The sequence below is a fragment of the Hylobates moloch genome, unplaced genomic scaffold (assembly GCF_009828535.3).
Source record: "Hylobates moloch isolate HMO894 unplaced genomic scaffold, HMol_V3 SCAFFOLD_5, whole genome shotgun sequence".
Classification (NCBI taxonomy): domain Eukaryota; kingdom Metazoa; phylum Chordata; class Mammalia; order Primates; family Hylobatidae; genus Hylobates; species Hylobates moloch.
Window position 1 is genome coordinate 3,238,647 of NW_026652280.1, and position 20,499 is coordinate 3,259,145.

The window sequence follows — 20,499 nt, forward strand, 5'->3', positions numbered from 1 at the left end:
TGTCAACATAAATAGATACAACTTCTGAAAAGCCTGTTCTTTTCAAGTAAGTGAGTTCTTTTCAAGTGAACTCACTTACGGAAAAAAAATAAAAGTTTGTGATTTTTTTTTTAATGTATAGATGACTAACATTTGAATGTTGAGCTGTCCATAAGCAATTAAGTAGGTATATTAATTTCTTTCGGTTCAGGCACATTTTTCATGAGGATACCCTGACTTTGACAAGTCCTGCAGATTTATTTCTCAATTATCATCCCTGGTTTCTGACAGCACAAGCGCGTAAGCCTCACACCGCAGGGAAGCGTGCTTCACCTGTAAAATGTCCTGGTTGATGCCCACTGTGATGCTCAGCTGCTGCCCAGGCTGCGGGGACTGCCCTGACTCCACCGGCGCCGGCTCTGAGAGCTCCAGGAGCTGCTGGATGACGTCGCTCACCGCCTGGGAGCTCGGCTGGCTTGAGGCCGACGTGGCTTGGGCTTCTGTCTGTTGAAGAGGTAACGTCTGAAAGAGTGTGGCCTGAAACACAGAAACATTTTCATTAAAAATACAATTTTGCTCTTCAATTGAAAAAGGAAAATTAAAAAAAAAAAAAAAACAGGCAATACCCTCCTTAAGGGTGTTAAAATCCAAGAGTATCCTAAACATAAATTTTAAATACAATGCCTCACTGATTCTTGTGTTTGGCACGATATTGGCTCTTAACATAATAAATTGTTCTAATGCAATTTTGTACAGTTTTTTCAAGTGAGCATAGAGACTCAAGGTGGCAGACTGAGCCCACAAACCCTCACCTTCCTCTTAGCCCATAAAATTGAAGTGAAGGAATTTTTAAAATATCAAGTTATACAAATTTAACAAGTAGGAAAGAAACCACTGCAGTCAAAATAATTCAACACATTTGTGAAAAATTCTTCCTGCAGGGAGACTGGAGGAATAAAGGCGCTGTAATGCTACAGCCAAGAAAACCTAAGTCAGAGGAAAGGTCTGTGATGGGAGAGAGAGCCAGTCCTGCAGGGCTCGGGAATCCGAAATGTCCCATCAGAAGAAAACGGACGGCAGGGAAACTACCCGTACGACACTGTGAGGGTGGGGACAGGACACCCTACCTTTGTCAAAACCCGTCGAACGGACAACTCTGAGAGTGAACCCCGACAGAAACTACGGACTTTGGTTACTAATAATAATATATCCACATTCATTCACCAGTTGTAACAAATGTACCCGACCGATGCGCCATGTCAGAAATGGAGGAAACTGAGCACGAGAGAAGAGTATATGATAGCTCTCTGTACTTTCTGCCCAAATTGTCTGTAAAAACTGCTCTAAAATTCAAGTCTGTCAATTTAGAAAATAAAAATAAAAACAGAAGAAAAAGTATTAGGACTAAAAATGAATGCCCTTGTCTTCTTCCATGGAGGAAGTGGCAGACAGGCACTTACTTTGGGGCAAAAAAAAAAAAGAGGGATCTCTAAATATCTTTCATCTCTAAAAAAGATAAAAAAGAGTAAGTGACCTGGGAAGAACTAGGGCACCTTTTGTGGCACTGAATTCCCAGACTAAGTATAAGTCTTTTGTGTTCTGCCACCAGGGTCCCGTGAAGGGCTGGTTCCCTGGCCACTCACACTCAAGGTGACCCCTGGATCAACAAGCACCATCCACGTGTTAACAGTTCACACAAAAGCTACCGCTGCCCCTTCCTGAAACACAAACAGGCAACCAAAGATGATGTGGCAGGCCCAGGAAAGAGAAGGGGAGATGACCCCAGGCAAGTAACTCAATGAACACAAAAAACTTTTTAAAACAAAATGTTCATTGGATTTCAGAGAAAGTGCATCAAACAAGAAAAAAAAGTCGTGAAAAAGAAATAATCAGATCATCACAAGGCAGAGCTCTCAGAAATTAAAAATCTTACTACAAAAAAAAAAAAAATTCAAAAGAGTCATAAGATAAAGCTGAGGAGACCTCTCCAGGCCAGGCCTGGTGACTCATACTTGTAATCCCAGGGCTTTGGGAGGTTGAGGTGGGAGGATCACTTGAGGCCAGGAGTTTGAGACCAGCTTGGGCAACATAGTGAGACCTTGTCTCTACGAAAAATTTAAAAATTATTCGAGCATGGTGGCATGCACCTGTAGTGCCAGGTACTCGAGAGGCTGAGACAGGAGGATTACTTGAGCCCAGGAGTTCAAGGTTACAGTGAGCTATAATCACGTCACTGCACTCCAGCCTGGGTGACAGACAAAAAAACCTCAGGGCTGAAAAAGGCCAACAGTTAGAAAATGTGAAAGGTAAAATAAGAGACATGTAGAGTCAATCCTGGCAGCTGAACACTGATTCCTAGACAGTCCTGAAAAAGAATACATATAATTTAACTTCTAATGTTCTTACCTGCCCAAATAAGAGGATAAGGGAGATTCCAGGTTTCTAAATCCCTATAACTACATTTCTTTTTATTGAGAATATAAACGTTTAAAATGATCTGGACTATTATTCTAGATTATTCACTACATCTATGTTTTGATTTGCATATTGCCAAAGGAAATGAAGAAAACTAATATTCGGTTGATTTACACAATGTTAAAAACTGTATTTAGGCGGGGCAGGGTGGCTCACGCTTGTAATCCCAGCACTTTGGGAGGCCAAGGCGGGTGGATCACGAGGTCAGGAGATCGAGACCACGGTGAAACTCCGTCTCTACTAAAAATACAAAAAATTAGCCAGGCGTGGTGGCGGGCGCCTGTAGTCCCAGCTAGTCGGAGAGGCTGAGGCAGAAGAATGGTGTGAACCCGGGAGGCGGAGCTTGCAGTGAGCCGAGATTGCGCCACTGCACTCCAGCCTGGGCGACAGAGCGAGACTCCGTCTCAAAAAAAAAAAAAAAATTGTATTTAAAAAAATTCAGACCAAAATAGAATTTTGAAGACATAATTATTGGACTCTAACTATTCTCCAGCTTTATAATTCATTTTACAACATCCTACCTGGTCAACAATATATTGAGGAACCATCCCACACTGCAAATATTATGAAAAAAGAAAAGAAAAAACAAACACTAAAGGTAAACCTAATGTTTAAAACCTAAGTATTAATTAGACTTGTTTTATACTGGTAGGAGGCAGCTGTTGACATAATACAACCAAGTAACTGGATTCATAAGCATACATTAAAACTTCTGACACTTTTGTATTTAATGTCTACTACTATTAAGATACCTATAGTTGATGCTTAAATTTTACCATTTATTAATCTGTTGAGAGGGTAGTGCAGTACAAGTAACTAAATGAGACTGAGCTAAAGATGCCTACAGAAAAAATAAGAGTGTGTGTATGTCCCTGTGTGTGTGTGTGCACGTGCACCTGTGTCTCTCTGTGTGTAGGCATATGTATTTAGAGTCATACAATTTTTAACTACACGTACTGAAAAATATAATTTAGTTTCAAAAGTCCAAAGACTTGGGAAAAATTATCACTGTCACATAAGAGAAATATTACCTACAAAGGATAATTAATTCTTAAATTATAATGTAAAGATAAAGAATATTCAATAATCATCAATAACACTGTAGAAATGATCATTTCACAAATTAATGATTACAGTTTGTCTTATTTTTACAGGTTCAGATGACGGTCTGAATCAAAGTCATCTAATTATTATTCTCAAATTTAAAAAGATTAACTTTAATTCTTTAAAAAGTCGCACCTTTTCTCCATATAAAAAATTTTCATAGCACCTTTTTGTTACTAAATATTCAATTGTAAAGGTCATATTTAAAATGACAGATTTTAGTTTAAAAAGAAGTTCTTCAAATTACTAAACTTACCGTTAAAACATGAGCAGTCTCTGTGGAACTTGTTGAATTCTGTGGCCCACCCATATGCATCTTGCTGATATGCGTGTTTAAGCTGCCTAAACTTTTAAATACACAACTACATTCTGTACAGTTATAGGTAGGACCATTCTTGACCTTAAAGAGTAAAAAAGAAAAAAATGATGTTTTACAATTAATTGTTAAATTTAAACATTTAAATTATGGCAAATCATAATTTACCATTCCATTCAAAATGACAGAAATAATCTAACCCTTCAACATTACCTTTTTTCTTTTAAATTAGATAGTTCTAGAATCAATAACCCAACTCTTTAAACAATATTGCCGGTATAAGATGAATTGAAATTTCAGTCTTTCCTATATAATAGAAATTATTCAAGAGTGAGAAAACACATTTTTCAATTATTGTAATTTAACAAAAACAAACTGTCAGGCAAAGATGTTCTCGGTTTTTTAAACAGTTGAATACAATGTTCAATAGCGAAGGCCAGACAGTTATATATAAATACATATTACACCAAATATGCTTTCAGATGGCCAAAACCACAGAGGTTAGGAAAGACGGTCATAATGATATATGAACTTTTCATCAATTTTGATATTCTGTAACAACAACTAATTTCCTTTTTTTTTTTTTTTTTTTTTCTGAGATGCTCTGTCACCCAGGCTGGAGTGCAGTAGCATGCAACCTCTAACTCCCAGGTCAAGTGATTCTCCTGCCTCAGCCTCCCAAGTAGCTGGGATTACAGGCGCCTGCCATCATGCCCAGCTAATTTTTGTATTTTAGTAGAGATGAGGTTTTGCCATGTGGGCCAGGCTGGTCTCGAACTCCTGACCTCAGGGGATCCACCCACCTCAGCCTCCCAAAGTGCTGGGATTACAGACGTGAGCCACCACACCTGGCCTAACAACTAATTTTTAAAATTATGATAAATCCAGAAACCATGGAAACCAGTAAAATGAGTAAGAACAGCTGTGAACAGAGAAAATATCTGAAATATTCTTTCTCTATTACTAAAACCCAGTGTTAGTTACTGTAGAACTGTGAAGGCTAGCTTGAAAACTCATTGGCCGCCTCTGAACTTGAGTGAGACTTCCATTCTGTTTCTGGTGCCTCTCTAAGAACCAAATTTAGATTCTTACAAGATTGGATAATATTTATGAACCAATCTTTAGAGGCTCTTTCTGGAACAACCCATTCTAGTACAGGTCCAAGAGCACTTCTCAGTGGCAACAGGCAAGTCTCTGGGCCCTTTAGTATAGGGGGAGTTTTCTAAACTCAGGAGTACTGACAAGTACCTCACAAGGCTCCTCCAAGGTTCCAGTGAAGTATTTCTGTGTGCTACACAAATAGACGATCCTTCCTATGCAATCATCTTCACCCAGAGGCAACACCACAAGAATAACTTACAACAGCCCAAATTTATTCTTCCAAAATCTAAAGGTAACCTCAGTACCTCACTAATACTGACATGCCTTCCTAATGTCTCTGGGTCTTAGATACTAAAAAGATTAACTCATTGAACATGGAACTCTGAATCTGTTCATAAAACTACGTGAGATGTGCAGGGTTTTTTTCTCATGTTAGATTCTCTTTTTCATTTTAGACATTCTGTTTATCTAAGATCAAAGACAGCTTCTACTTGTTTTTATTAAATTTGGATAGTGAGTATTAACTCTAAGTTCACTTCAGTGTTAGTTAAGGTATTATTCTAAGTAAAAAATTAAGAGATACACATTTGCTCTTAAGAATATGATAGTTTTCATTCTGCAAAATCATTTCATAGGATATACTGATCCATGATAAAATATTTGTGTTGTTTAAATATTTCTTTGTATTCTACAATTAGAATATAAATCAATGTCATGATGGTTAGTTAGAGCAAAGGTCGGCCTGCTTTACAGAAATACTTGCAGAGGATCTACACATCATTATGCTCTGTAGACAACAGAAAATTACCATGGGAAATCATCATTTTAGTCGAAAGAGTGGACAAGCAGCATGGAAGGAAATGAACAGAGCAGGTCTCTGTCCAAGAGAGAACAGACACGTACCATATGAGCTCTGTAGTATTAGCAGTAAGAAAAATACTTTTTTTCCCCAATTTTATTTCTTATCTTTTAATTTCTTACACTTGCCTGTGTTTCCAGTTTGCTAAAGGGATGAAATACATTATTTAGAATGATAGACTATAACTAACAAAGGTATTAGGATTATTTTCAAATATTTATTCACCAAAGCCATGCTGTCAGCAAGAAGACAAAAAAGATAGTAGTTTATATTTCTTCCACATGTAATAAACCACAAAAATTCCCATGTATGTATTTTCTAAAACAGGGTCTGCTCCGCACAAAATCAATCTGCATTTTTTAAAATGGAAAAGAATTTCTCAGGTCCGTTTATTAACCCAAAAGATACCTACTGTCCCCTGTGAAATACTGCTTATGCCCCCAACCCGTGTTTACCTCTGAGTGGACTCGCTGCACGTGTGACTGAAGATTCCCTTTCTGAGAGAAGGCGGCAGGACAGAAGGCACAGGCATGGGGTTTTTCACCTGTGTGCTTGATCATGTGGGTCTGCAGTGCCCCCTTCTGGTTAAAAGCTTTTCCACATTCACTACATTTAAACGGCCTTTCACCTAGAGTGGGAGAAAAATGATCAATATATAATTCCATATTGTATGGGAATCTTACGGATTAAAAAGAACAACATTGAAGTTACCCAAACCTATCCCTCCAGCCAAAATGTCTCCCCAGAACTCTAGACGCATATATACAGGTGTCTACTTTAAATCTCAAAATTAACATGTCAAAACTGCACTTGACCATCTCACAAACTGCTCCACCTGCAGGCTTCCCCAGGCAATGCCATCCTTCCAGGGCATCAGGCAAAAAACCTTGGAGTCATCCTTATCTTTGGTTTCTCTCACGTCTCACACTCAATAATAACTTCAAAATACACCCAGAGCAGCCCTGCTTCCCGTCCACAACCACCACTCCAGGCTAAGGTACTCCCCCATCACTCAAAGCTCCTGAAACCACCCCCAACTTGACTCACTGCTTCCACCCTGGCCCCTTCCTAGGCTGCTCTCAAAACAACAGACAAAGTGACCCTCTTTAAGTCTGAGCAAGTCACTTGTCTGTTGAAAACCCTCAATGGCTTCCAATCCCCCCTAGAGTAAAATCGAAGTTCTTCTAATACTCAGCAGAGGAGGTGCCAGTGCTGTGGTTCCCACACCAGCTGTTGTCAGCTCCCCTGCCCCTGCTCTCTGGCTCCCTCTACCCACTCCTGCCACCGCCCTCAGACACACCAGGCAGGTTTCCACTTCTGGGCCTCTGAAATCCGCCACCTGGGCGGTTCTCCCCCCAGTATCCCCAAGACTTGCTCTGTCAGATCCTTGAGGCCTTTGCTCAAAATCCCCTTTACACTGAAGACTTTCTGGTCCATTCTATTTAACATTAAAATCTCCTGTGTCCTCCCTGGGAACCCCTGGCCCCCTTCTCTGCTTGATTTTTCTGCAGACTTCTCAGCATTTGACCTTTTACATTTTACTTAATGTCCATCTCCCCTCCCTAGAATGCACGCTCCAAGAAGGCGAGCGCTGTGCACTGCGGCTCTTCAGCACCTGGAACAGGGCCTTGTGCACACTAGCACGCAGTACAGATCTGATGAATGAAGGAATGAGCAAAAAGACAAAATCTAGTTAGGTTAGAACCTAACTGCAAGGCTACTTAAATTTCTAGTCTGACTAAATTTTCACTCCCTAAGAAACAGAAAGCAGCTGAGTTCACAGTAACATCAGATCCCTGCTTCTCTGAACAGCTTTAGGGTTACATAAGTGAATTCTCATTCTCATATAACAAGCTTGGGGACAGTACACAAATGGTAAACATCCCTGCTTTAACTCGGAGGGGCAAGGGTGTGAAAGAGGAGGACAGGCAGTCAGGAGGACAGTGAGAGTGTGGCCCGGTCACGGCGCTGCCTGCGTGGGGACAGGAGAGGAGGACAGGCAGTCAGGAGGCATGGCGAGAGTGTTGCCCGGTCACGGCGCTGCCTGCGAGGAGATACCCTTCCTGTTCTAGATGACGATGCTGCAATGTACTCAGCCTCCTTTGGACAGGAGCCCTGCTGGGTCATACACAGTCTAGGCGTGGTCCAGCAGGATTCTGGTCACCCCCCTCACATCATCACACACACTGTGAGGCACAGCTATTGGAAAGCCAAGCCCAGAACACGGAACTGCCTGAACGGCAAGCGGGCACTCCCTGCTACCTCCACCCGGGCCCACCAGCCTCCTGTTTAAACCACACCGGCCTATGTGACTCCTGGGGCTGGGACCTGCTGCTCTCTCCAGGCAGCTCACAAGCCAATTGGAGCAAGTGACACATGCTTCAAGTTCAATGCAGGAAGAGTACGCATCACAGAATCCCAAGATGACACGTAAGTATGTGATTCTACACTCATGTGTCTCTCTAGGAGTGACAGTATGCTTATGATGTATGTATATTTATGTATGCGTAAAAAAAATCTAATGGGGTATGTATCAAACTGTTAAAGGTAAATGCAACTGAAGTGAACACGGGAAGGATTTGCTTTACTTTTTACTTTATCTCTACTTTGGGTAAAGTTTATAACTTTTTAAACTATTTTTTCATTGATTAAAACTTCAAAGACTACACACTAAAGCTGAACACTCCACAGACATAAGGTATTAGCACATTTACAAGGGCACTGTTTTCTCTCTTACTCTAGAAAATAAACAAAAACTGATGCTCTAAAAATAGCAACTTTATGCTGACATATAAACGTTGAAATCATCTGAATGACTCTACAATACTCTACATAGAAATATTCACTAAAACTCTGAAAAATAAAAAAAAGCAATGGAACATAATAGAACTGATTGACAAACAATAGCAGCCAAGCAAAATAGCTGTGAGATTTCTTACTTTATCACTATAAAAGAAAACCAAATCACGAAATACAGAAGAAAACAAAAGGACAAAGCATGGATCCTTTTAATTGCAAACCTCAAATACTAAAAGTATTTGTACAATTTTCCTTTTTCCTTCCCTAGAGATCACGTGTGTTACTAATACAATATTATAAGCAGGTTGCTCTTTACAAGATGGCAAAAGAGTATTCAGCTATGAATGCTGTACTCACTTTCAAATATTCAAGCAAAACTAAGGAACAAGATAAGGCATGGAGACATAAAGTTTTATTATTTCAATGTTTCATAGCTTAGTGAAGGCAAAATTATAAATGAATATGAAAATCCACTGCTTTCTTGTTTTTTATTTTATTTGTTTTTAATTTTATTATTTTTAAGAGTCGAGGCCTTCTTGCTCTGTCACCCAGGCTGCAGTGCAGTGGCATGATCGTAGCTCACTGCAGCCTCAAACTCTCGGGCTCAAGCAATCCTCCCACCTCAGGGCTACAGGTGGGTGCCACCACGCCTGGCTGAGGTTTTTATTTTTGGTAAAGACAGGATCTCGCTATGTTGCCCGTACTAGTCTTGAACTCCTGGCCTGAAGAGATCCCCTCACCTCAGCTTCCCAAAGTGCTGGGATTATGGACGTGAGCCACCACATCTGGTCTTTGTTAATTTAGCTCTAATTAGTGCAGTATAATATCTGACACACAGTAACAACAAATGAGGGAATAAATAAATACCATACCAATAACAGTAATAATATCAACCCCCAATTATTAACAGCCTACTATGTATCAAGCACTTTTCAATGAGCACTATGTTTATTTTTTAATTTATAATTTAGGACAGCTATATACAGATAAAAGAGCCACATTTTTCAAGTGAGGAGACAAAATCACACAAAGCGTAACTAATTTCAGCAAGATTACCCAGCAAACTATGAGAAAGCTGGGATCAGATTCCAAGTCGAGCTAGCACAAAGGCACCTGTTCTTCCCTTCAAGCCACACAGTCAGTCATCCAGAAGTCAGTGTTTTCATACCTGTGTGTATCCTAATGTGTCGCGTTAACTGGCTTGGCTTTTGAAACGTCTTTCCACAGTGCGGACACGAATACGTGAATCCACTTCTGTCGATGTTCCGGTTATAAGACCTTGTACTTGATACCCTAGTGTAATAAATGGGGACAAAATACACGGTAAGATGTCTCCCTTGTACCTTGTACCATAATTTCAAAATGAAAATCCTACCAGAAAATTTGGCTGACTAGTCATCAGAACCTGTTTTAATGATAAATCAATCACATATATGTATGTGTCTGTGTGTATATGTGTTAGTTTTAAAAATCATAAAACTCATTTTTCTCTATTTTTTGATGAAAAAAAATTTGTTTTTTCCAGGTCAAAAACTGAAATTGGGGCAAGGGGAGCAAAATGTCTCTTCTAGACAAAGCTTTACCTGTGATGGTCAGAAACAAAGATGCTACGGGTATAATTTCTACACTGACACCTGACCCACACCATCTCCTCCAGTCTCTTGCTCTCCATACCATCTGCATACCAATGATGTCCAAACTCCTACCTCCAGCAACTCTGCCTCCTCCTCTGGCTCCAGCCCTGGACAGCCAACTCACACTTGGCATTGCCTCATGGGTGGTGTCCAAAACAGAACTCTTCATTGATTCCCAACCTGCTCCTTTCCACGTCAAGACATGAAAGCTCCCTCTTGCATAAGTTTAAGTCTCAGGAGTCATACTGGATTTTTCTAGTCCATCTCCAAAAGCTGCTGGTCTTACTCTGAAACACCCCCAAATGTGGACATGTCTCTCCACCCTCCAGCCACCATCGCGGCCTCAGAACGGGCTCGGCTCTCCAGTGCACTGCTTCCATAGCCTCCAAAAAGGTCTCCCTGCTTTTGACTCCTGCCCACACCCCAGGCCCAGTGCCACCCGAAAGTCTGGTCATGCCATTCCCTTTGCGCAAAACCCTCCAAGGGCTCCCATCCCACTCATGGGAAATGCACATCCGCAGCCCCGCCGGGCAGGCTCTCCTCACCCCAGCCACCTTCCTGCTTCTCAGACCAGGGAGGCTCACTGCTTCCACCAACACACTCCTTCAGCCTGAAAGGCAGGTCCCCTAAGGCTGCAGGGCTCCCTGCTCCTCACCCCAGTCTCCTTCCAAAAGCCCCACTCAGAAAGGCCCACGTACAACAGCTGCCTCCCCAGCCTCCCTCAGCCACGCTGCACACACCCATCCTGTCCTTCTTTCTTGACACTCACCACTATCTGAAACTGTGGTACTGACTAACCCACTCACTTGGTCACTGCCTATCTCCTTACTAAAGGGCAGTTCTGTGAGAGCGAGGCTTCGTCTGTCTGGTTTGCTCCTCAGTCTGGAAAGACCTAGAAGCCAGGACTGTCTGAGTGCCACAAGCACCCAAACATCTTCAATCATCTTTCAAACCTCCAAGGAAACATCAAAAATGCCTGCGTTAAAGCCTCATCAGAATAAAAATCTGGAGTGTATAGAGACCATGTATTATATTTGGGGGTTTAAAAATCACTGAAATTACCATCAAATTGGTTGGGGAAAAAAGAAAAAAAAATCACTGAAATCATGAAAGTATTAGGTGCGTACCACATTAGTCAACAAGAGGCAAAATGAAAAAGAAAGACAGGAGACAGCTGATCACACAGAGATGTCCAGTCCACATTTCTCAAATGCAATGTCTAAGAGGATAAATAAACATTAGAGTCTTCAGGCATTTTATAAACTGTGCTAATCAACTGGCATGGGACTTCTTGTTGTTAAGAAGTACAGATATTTCCTAAACATTGCAGCTTAAAAGGATGGCAAGCTAAACTGATAATATAGTAGTTAAAATGATAATTGATACTGCCTTTATTTTATTTTTTTTGGAGACAGAGTCTCGCTCTGTCGCCCAGGCTGGAGTGCAGTGGCACGATCTTGGCTCACTGCAACCTCCACCTTCTGAGTACAAGCAATTCTCCTGCCTCAGCCTCCCGAGTAGCTGGGGCTACAGGCATGTGCCACCACACCCGGCTAATTTTTGTATTTTTAGTAGGGATGGGTTTTCACCACGTTGGCTAGGCTGGTCTCAAACTCCTGACCTCAGGTGATCCGCCTGCCCTGGTCTCCCAAAGTGCTGGGATTACAGGCGTGAGCTACTGTGCCTGGCCCAAAATTGCCTTTTAGAGTTTGTTGGAGAAATTAGCTAAATTAGTGTGAAAACTGATTATCACCATCACCTAACTTGAGCAAAGGGCCAGGAAGAATATTTTATTTCACTTTATTAAGAAACAGAAACATCAGTAAAAATATATTATCAGGAATTAGGCAAAATATAAAATTTTTAAAAACATGTTAAGTTTGACTAGGAATAAATGTATAAATGCATTCAAATATGGTCAGTTGTTAAGATTATGAGCTCTAAAATCAGTCTATTAGAGTTTAAATTTCAAACTCCTGACTTATAAGCTACAAAATCTCATAGAACTACTTGGTCCCTCTAATCTTGGTTTTCTCATCTGCAAAATGGGAACATAAAAGTACTCTGGCCTAACAGGGTTGTTTGTAATGAAGAAATGAGGTTCTGTTTATATACACGCTAAGAAGAGTGTCAGGCACATGAGTTTTAACAGTTGGGTACCACAAACTAATTTATTAAAAGGAGTACTAATTAAACCCTTGTGAGTCTAGTTTACATATTTTGTTACCTACCCATAAACATGTATTGCCAGTACCCTGTTCTACAGCTTTCAACATTATAATACTAGGTAAACACTTCTACTCACATAGCCTGACACTATTCATTAATGTGTAGGGAGGTACCATGTATGTTATAAAAGATATTCTGACACCAAATTATCTGTGGGGTTCCACTTTGCTGGGTTCTTGCAGCAAATATTTCTAGTGGGTCGTAGCAAAGTGCGCCAGCTTTTAACATATTAGATGGATTTTTGACCAAGCCCATGTAATGACTCATACCTAATTTTGTAATGAGTCTTCATATGTTCCTTCAGCTCCGAGGAGGTCTCGAACTCTTTCTTGCAGGCCTTGCAGGCATGCTGCCGGGTTCCAGCCAGCTCCTGGCGGTGCTCCTCCATGTGCACGGCCAGCTGACTCTGCAGAGTAAACTCATCCCCACACTCAGAACAGATGAGATTCTGGAACAGAAAACCCATCGGTGAGCAGAGCAAACCTTTCAAAACCACTCCTTCAAAGAACTGGTATGATCAACGGTTAATACACAAATTAAATGAAAACTACTTGGTCCCTCTAATCTTGGTTTTGATCTAATACTTTCCCCTGGAACAAGCATCACTTTCACCTCTCAAAAATGTATTTGCATATACAAAAATCATTTCTTTATTGGAAGAAAAAGACAGAAACGTTGGGAAAAGGGTGAGAGATTGACACAATTTTTGAGCAAAATGAGTTCAGTTTTGAACTGGTGTTGGGTAATGGCACTGGGTCCACCTATTCTGTGAGCACTTTAGAGAGAAGTAGGATGACCTCAGCACTACAAAGGGTCAGGAAAGAATTCAAACTAAGATTACGGTTTAAGAGACGACCTTGAAACAAAATGACAGCTTTCAAGTTTTTAATAGATAGATCACATCATTGTCTCGCTTGGTTTAGAGGCAGAGCAGAGCGCAGGCTGTGGCCTGACTTACTGAGCTTGTGAACCAGGGACCCTCTGAACCAAGGCATGGGGTAACTGCAGAACACACACACACAGGAGTTCAAAGACTTTGAGCAAAAATACAAGAATGATAGCTCAGTAATCTTTAATATCTGAGTTCATATTTTGGACATATTTTAATAAATATATTAACATTTATTTCACCTGTTTGGGGTTTTTTTTTTCTTTTAAAAATGTGGCTACTAGAAAATTTTAAATTACTCATCTTTCACTTAGATGATGCTTGTCTAGATGTTCTACAGCTGGGTCTAGGTTCACCTTAAGGCTGCCAATCACTAGCTAACCTGCTAGTTTGGGTGTGCTGCCCACCCTGAGCCTATGAAACAGGGATAACAATAACCCCTGCCCTCACAGGGCTGTTATAAGATTAGACAAAATGACACATGTAAGACGCTGACTGTGCGTGGCCTAGAGTGAGTACTCAATAATTACTTCATCAGTAGCCACTGCTGACTTAGTACAAATTTCAGTTAATTCACTCATTTGGAGTTCCATCACACAATTACAGTATTTACTTAAATGATCCTCAAAATGAAATGTACAAACATGAAAAAACATGACCTGTCAATGAGCATAAACTGTTATTTCCAAATAAAATACATTGATTTTTTCCTCAGACTTTTTTCTGATCTGCATATACTAGTCTTGTAAATAAATGTTTGTAAACCTCATTAAAATGAGGCTGTTAATTGATACTACCTCTAGCTACACTGCAGAAAAAGACAAAGAAAAGTGAAATATTTTGACAAACCCAAAAATCATTTAAATAACTTTAAAGTAGTATTATTGTATGATAATTTAAGGAAATAATAAACTACTAGATTTTTAGTGACTTGTTGATAAAAGAAAATTTGTTCTAGGAAACTCCCCACAAAAAAAAAATCATAATTTGATGCAGCTCTTAAAAAAAAAAAAAAAAAAAAAAAAACCTCTGCAGTCCTGAATGCATCTGAACAAAATGCACTGCTTTCATTACCAATGATTCCCCACTACGCCTCCTGTCTCAAAATCACATCACGAAACCCCTCGCAGCCCGCTCCTCTCCATACTGTTACTGCCCTGGCTCACACCCACCCTCTTTTCACTTACTCTTTTACCAGATGATCTGATTCATGTGTTTCAGGGATATCTACATGGATATTACTCAGGCATTTGTTGGATCTGTCTGAGTGACAACCCCAGTTTATGCACAACGTGCTCAGATGGTGCGAGCAAGATCCAGCACCTCCCAGGCCACAGCCAAGACCTGCCAGCTTACAGACGGCTACATCACTGTCTTTCTGCTTTCTCTCCTGCAAGCCAAAAAGAGCCAGGATGCTCCTCCCTCCCCCTGCCCGCCCTGGCAACACTTGAGGAAGTCTTCTCAAGAAGAACAACACCCCATGTATAGTCACAGGCCACTAGGACAACAGGCCTTCCACTTACTGCATTCTCCATACAGAGTTAACATCACGTCTCTCACCTAGAAGCAGAGGCTGTCCTGGGGTAATTCTCATGATGCTAAGTGGCCATGGGAAATCATCAAGATTTCTTTTTGTGTTAGGGTTTTCCAGAGAAACAGAACAAAGAGAACGCGTGTGCCTGTGTATGTATGTGTGTGTAAATATCTGTTGGCTGGGTGCGGTGGCTCACGCCTATAATTCCAGAACTTTGGGAGGCCAAGGCGGGCGGATCACCTGAGGTCAGGAGTTCAAGACCAGCCTGGCCAACATGGTGAAACCCCGTCTCTACTAAAAATATAAAAACTAGCCAGGCGTGGTGGTGAATGCCTGTAATCCCAGCTACTCCGGAGGCTGAGGCAGAAGAATTGCTTGAACCCAGGAGACAGAGGTTGCAGTGAGCCGACACAGTGCCACTGCACTCCAGCCTCGGCAACAGAGTGAGACTCTGTCTTTTAAAAAAAGATACTTGTTTTAAGAAATTGGCTCATGATTATGGAGGCTGACAAGCCCCAAATCTGCAGTGTGGGCTGGCGGATGGAGACCTAGGAGAGCTGATAATGTAAGCGACAACCAAAGGCCGTCTGCGGGAGAATCCCCCTCACTTGGGGAAGTCAGTCTTTTCATTCTATTCAGGTCTTTGACTGAAGGAGGCTCACCCACATCATGGAAGGCAATCTGCTTACTCAATGGTTTAAATGTTAATCTCATCCAAAAACACTCTCCACGTTCACACAGAAAATTAACCACCACATCATTCTTCTTTCTTTTCTGAAGTTCCAAGCCTCCTTCTGGTGTCATTTCCTTTCTGTTTGGAGATCTTTTAGTGATTCTTCAAGGGTAAGTCTGCTAGCAAGAGTTTGTTTTCCTTCATCTAAGAATGTCTTTATTTCTCCTTCGTGCCTGAAGGACATTTACCACATATAGAATTTGTAGCCAGGCATGGTGGCTCACATGTGTAATCCCAGGACTTTGCAGGCAGAGGTGGGAGGATCACTTGAGCCCATGAGTTCGAGACCAGCCTGGGCAACACAGCAAGACTCCGTCTCTAATTTAAAAAAAAAAAAAAAAAAAAGGAAGAAGAATTTGTAATTGACAATTCTTTTCTTTCGGCAATTGAAAAATTTTGTGCTATTTTCTTTTAGCTTCCATGGAGGCAGATGAGAAATTCGCTGTCACCTGAATCAGTGTTCTTCTGTAAACAACTGATCATTGCTCTCTAGTCTCTCACAAGATTTTTTTCTTAGGTTTAGTTTTCAAATGTTTCATTATGATATGTCTTGGTGTGTATTTCTTTGGGTTTACCCTGTTTGGAATTCTTAAATCTGTGAGTTATGACTTGTACCAAGCCTGGGTCATTTTCAGCTATTATTTCTTCAAATACATTTCCAGCCCCACACTCTTTCTCCTATCCTTCGTGATGATCACGATGCAAATGTAGAATTTTCTGTTATTGTCCCAAAGTTCCCTGAGGCCCTGTTAATGTTTCTATTTCTTCTCTGTTGCTCATCCTAAGTCATTCCTGCTGCTCTATCTTCAAGTTCTCCTCTGATTCTCCTCTGTCCTCTCTGGTCCATCAGTAAGCCCTTCTGCTGAGTTCTTTAGTGCAATCACGGGATTTTTCAGTTCTGTAATTTCCCTTTGGTTATTTCTTCTATTTCTTTCTTCTATTTTTTCATTTGTTTCAAAACTCATAAAGCATTTTCTTGACAGCTGCTTTAAAGTACTTGTCAGGTAATTCCAATGTCCAGGCCCTCTTCATATTGATACCGCTCTTTCCTTGTTCCAGCAGGGACTGTGCTGGCTTGTGTCTGTGTCCTGGACACTTTGGGTGTTAAACTGTGGGACCAGTTCTTGGGCTCTCCTTTGACCAGCAGTTGCCCTGTTCAGATCCAGTGTAAGGACCAGCAGCAGCGGATACCCATTTCGCAGAGCCCCACTGACCCCAGGGGGAGGAAAGCACAGTGCAGACTTGTCTGTCTTGCATGGTTCTGTCTCATCACTGATAGGGAGGGAGGCCCAGCTCCCTAATGGACCCACTGACACACTCTGGAGGGAGAATCAGAACACTGCCTGCTTCTGCTAAGGGAGGATGGAAGGCAGGCTTCCAGATAGACTCTGCCAACACACGGGAGGGGAATTCTGTCTCCTCCCTCTGCCAGGAGAATCCCCCTCCTGGATGCAAGGTTAGCTCCCTGCTTGGGCCCAAGCACCGGGGAAATCGAAGTGCTGCCAGCTCCCAAGGGATGGGGGCAGAATGGGATAGAAGTTCAATGCTGCACTCGGCTCCGCTGAGCAGCTTTTCAGTTGGCATTTCACTGGAATTGAGTAAATACCATAAAAAGATTTTCTGTTCTGTTGGACCAACCTTTTCCCAGTACTGGCTAAGGGAAACCAGCTTTTCTTAGAGTGTTTTTTTTCTCCGCTTGTTGGCAGAAGGCTGCAGGCTTCTTCAAAACCCTGTCCAGGTGTCTGAGAGGAAAAAAAGAAACCCAGGCTAGGCACGGTGGCTCACGCCTGTAATCCCAGCACTTTGGGAGGCTGAGGCGGACAGATCATGAGGTCAGGAGATCGAGACCATCTTGGCTAACACGATGAAATCCCATCTCTACTAAAAATACAAAAAACTAGCCAGGCGTGGTGGCGGGCACCTGTAGTCCCAGCTACTCGGGAGGCTGAGGCAGGAGAATTGCTTGAATCCAGGGGGTGGAGCCTGCAGTGAGCCAGATCGCGCCACTGCACTCCAGCCTGGGCAACAAGAGCGAAACTCCGTCTCAAAAAAAAAAAAAAAAAAAGAAAGAAAGAAAAAAGAAACCCAGGGAGCTGACGGCCACATTATTCCTCAAGTCCCTCCAACTGTCCACCACCTCTGATGCCTTTCAGAGTCCTTCTGTGCCTGTTGGCTGGTTATCTCTAACAATAGTGATACGGGGGACCCCTAGGAGAAGGAAGCTGCTCCATCGTGGCTGGAACCTTAGAGGTTATTTTTAAATACAATTAAAGGTAAGAAATTATCCCTCTAGTTACTATTAATATGCCATATTCAAATCAATTAACTGAAAAATCAAACACAAAATGCAAAAGCAGCAAGGAATGTATTATTTTGACATATAGGGAAAAGACTTATAATTGTGCTCCAATATTGATTCTTCCTTTCTTATGCAATAATAGACTTATTGGCTGAGCATACAGCTAATCAACTCAACACTATTTCGCAACCGCCCCAACCACTAGATCATTGGCCTGATGACTACGTTCTACCCAACTGGATGTGAGCAGGACTGAAACACATCTTCCAGATCACGCCTTTAAAGAGAAGCAGTGCACCTTCCTCCTCCTGTTCTCACTGTAAACCATGGTTCAGAAGCAAAGAACTCGGAGATAGCAAATGAAGATGTTGGACAAGGCTGAGGGTACGGCTGCCCTACCAGCTCTGTACCACATACACCAGCCTGCCAGGTGAGGCACAGTCACAAACTCTGACCTAAGCATTAACACAACGGTTGGAAAAAAGAGAGCCAACATATTGCCAATATGTTATTACGGAACAAGCACAATGAGGCCTTTTTCCCCTCTGCTCACGTAAATCTTGAGCTCAGTATGAGGTTGCTAAGTTCAGGTGGCTGAATATGACAGCCCAACTTCCAGAACCCTTCCTCTGGCAGCACGGACACGCGGTGCCAAGGAAGCAGTGAAGCATCCTCACAGCTCCCTCACCAGCTTCACGCCAGAGTTCAGCAAAGCCTCTTCCATGACTCTTCCCCGCTGTCTTCTCCTGTTAGCACTTATTAATCAAAGACAGCCTGCTGTGTGCTGAAGGGAGAAACCAGAAGCAGGGGTGAGTAGTAATAGAAATGTAAAGTCAAGCGATTTCAGAAGACACATATTTCTCAAAAGCCTTTCCAAAAAAATGTAAAAAGGAATCAGAAGCGAAGGAATGTGTAAGTTCTTACAACCACAACAGCGAGAGACGAAGGGAGCTGGAGTTTTACAAACAGAACTGAGGGTTTGGATGAGAGCAGGCTGCACAAAGTTCAGATGATGTGGCCCTACTCAGGAGACCACGGCATAACAAAACCACACAACAGCAGAGGCAGGGACTGAAGCAAACAGCAAAGAATGTGAGCACCACTGTGGGAAGTGATCTGGAAAAGAACCTGGCCCATCTGTGGAAGAGAAAACAGACAAAGGGAAGGTTTTCAAAATAAGGTATAAACACTTTAGAACATCTGCGAATGACAGATAACAGCTGTTTCTCTTTCCAGTTATGGAGGAAATCACAGTGAATTATTAAAAGGCACATCTGAAGGAACTTCAGAATGGAAAATGGTAAAGCTCACTATTCTGGTGACCCCTGTAGATGGGTGTAGCCTTAGAGGTAATCTTTACCCTTCATGTCATCCTCGGGTTGGGCCACCCAGAGCGTGTGGCATGTGCAGATGTCTTCAACCACCTTTACCTACCTGTGTCATCCTAACAGAGGGTTCACACACACCCCTCAAGTTTCACCTCTCTGCCTAGGCCACACGGCTCAACATTTCAGCTCTCCCGCCAAGGTTCCCATGGCCCCGACTCCTTTGTTATTCCACAGCACACGCTTCAGAAGCCCCCATCTCCAGGCAAACCACCATCTCCACTCCTCCCAGCGGCTGAGCCGTGGAAAGGAGACCACACGCCCGCCCAGCCCAGACTCCACAACCAGATGGGCTCTCAGCTCCCAGGGCCGCCCACGGATGTGCCCCACTCAGGCTCTGCTCCCATTTCCCAAAATAGGCCCCCCATGCAGATCTCTAGATGCCTCAGGCCACCCCATGTTTTTGGTGAAGACAAAGTAATGTTTCCATTTCCCAGAGAAATGTGGGCTCTAAGGCCTCAGCCCCAGCCCATGAACTGAGGCACCACAGTGCACCATAACAAGCTTATGAGGAGTCCCAGGAATAGGTCACATGTTCAAGAGAAACGGCGGTGCTCCACGCTTGTCCAATAACACCCAGAAACTAGATTGAGGTACTTCAGTTTCAATAACATCATGTCTTTGTGAAGCTAAGTTTCTGCGGTTGCTGCGGTTAAAGATCAAAGATGAAGTGAAGAACCACGTGGAAGAGAAAACTCCAAAATCAATGTGCAAATGATTGTAAATAGGAAATGCAAGGATATAGACACTGTGCAGTACCCAACACACCCGGGTTGGTCTTTCAAACAACTATTAAGTTATTAAGACAGAAATACTTACTAGATCATACAGATCTAACTGGTTAATACACAGACCCTTGGGTTCTGCCTGAAAGTCTATGAAACACTTCATGAGACACTAAGAAAGCACAGTCTGAGGAAGGCTGGGAACACATGCAAGACACACCAAGAGGAGCTCCACTTTCACCTCCAGCTCAGCCCTCTCCCCCTTCCTCCTCCACCTGCACCCGCCTCCAGCTGAGCCCTCTCCCCCTTCCTCCTCCACCTGCACCCGCCTCCAGCTGAGCCCTCTTCTACTTCTTCCAGGGTCAAAAGAGAAGTATCTCATCTGTTCAAAACTAACTGCTCCCCTTGTAAAATGTCACTCTTTTCCCCTCCAGATAG

At 42.3% G+C, this 20,499-nt stretch overlaps 1 protein-coding gene across 4 annotated transcripts in view; it reads right to left on the minus strand.

The window, feature by feature from the left end:
• The window catches only part of ZNF236 (zinc finger protein 236), a 157,888-nt gene that overhangs the window by 101,207 nt on the left and 36,182 nt on the right, over positions 1 to 20,499 (minus strand). For all 4 annotated transcript variants that reach the window (XM_058438250.1, XM_058438252.1, XM_058438251.1 and 1 more), the window contains 5 exons: positions 12,766 to 12,944; positions 9,802 to 9,926; positions 6,290 to 6,462; positions 3,815 to 3,958; positions 313 to 516 (listed from right to left, as the gene is read on the minus strand). In XM_058438250.1, coding sequence (XP_058294233.1) covers positions 313 to 516; positions 3,815 to 3,958; positions 6,290 to 6,462; positions 9,802 to 9,926; positions 12,766 to 12,944 — 825 coding nt within the window. The remainder of the gene's footprint in view (positions 1 to 312; positions 517 to 3,814; positions 3,959 to 6,289; positions 6,463 to 9,801; positions 9,927 to 12,765; positions 12,945 to 20,499) is intronic.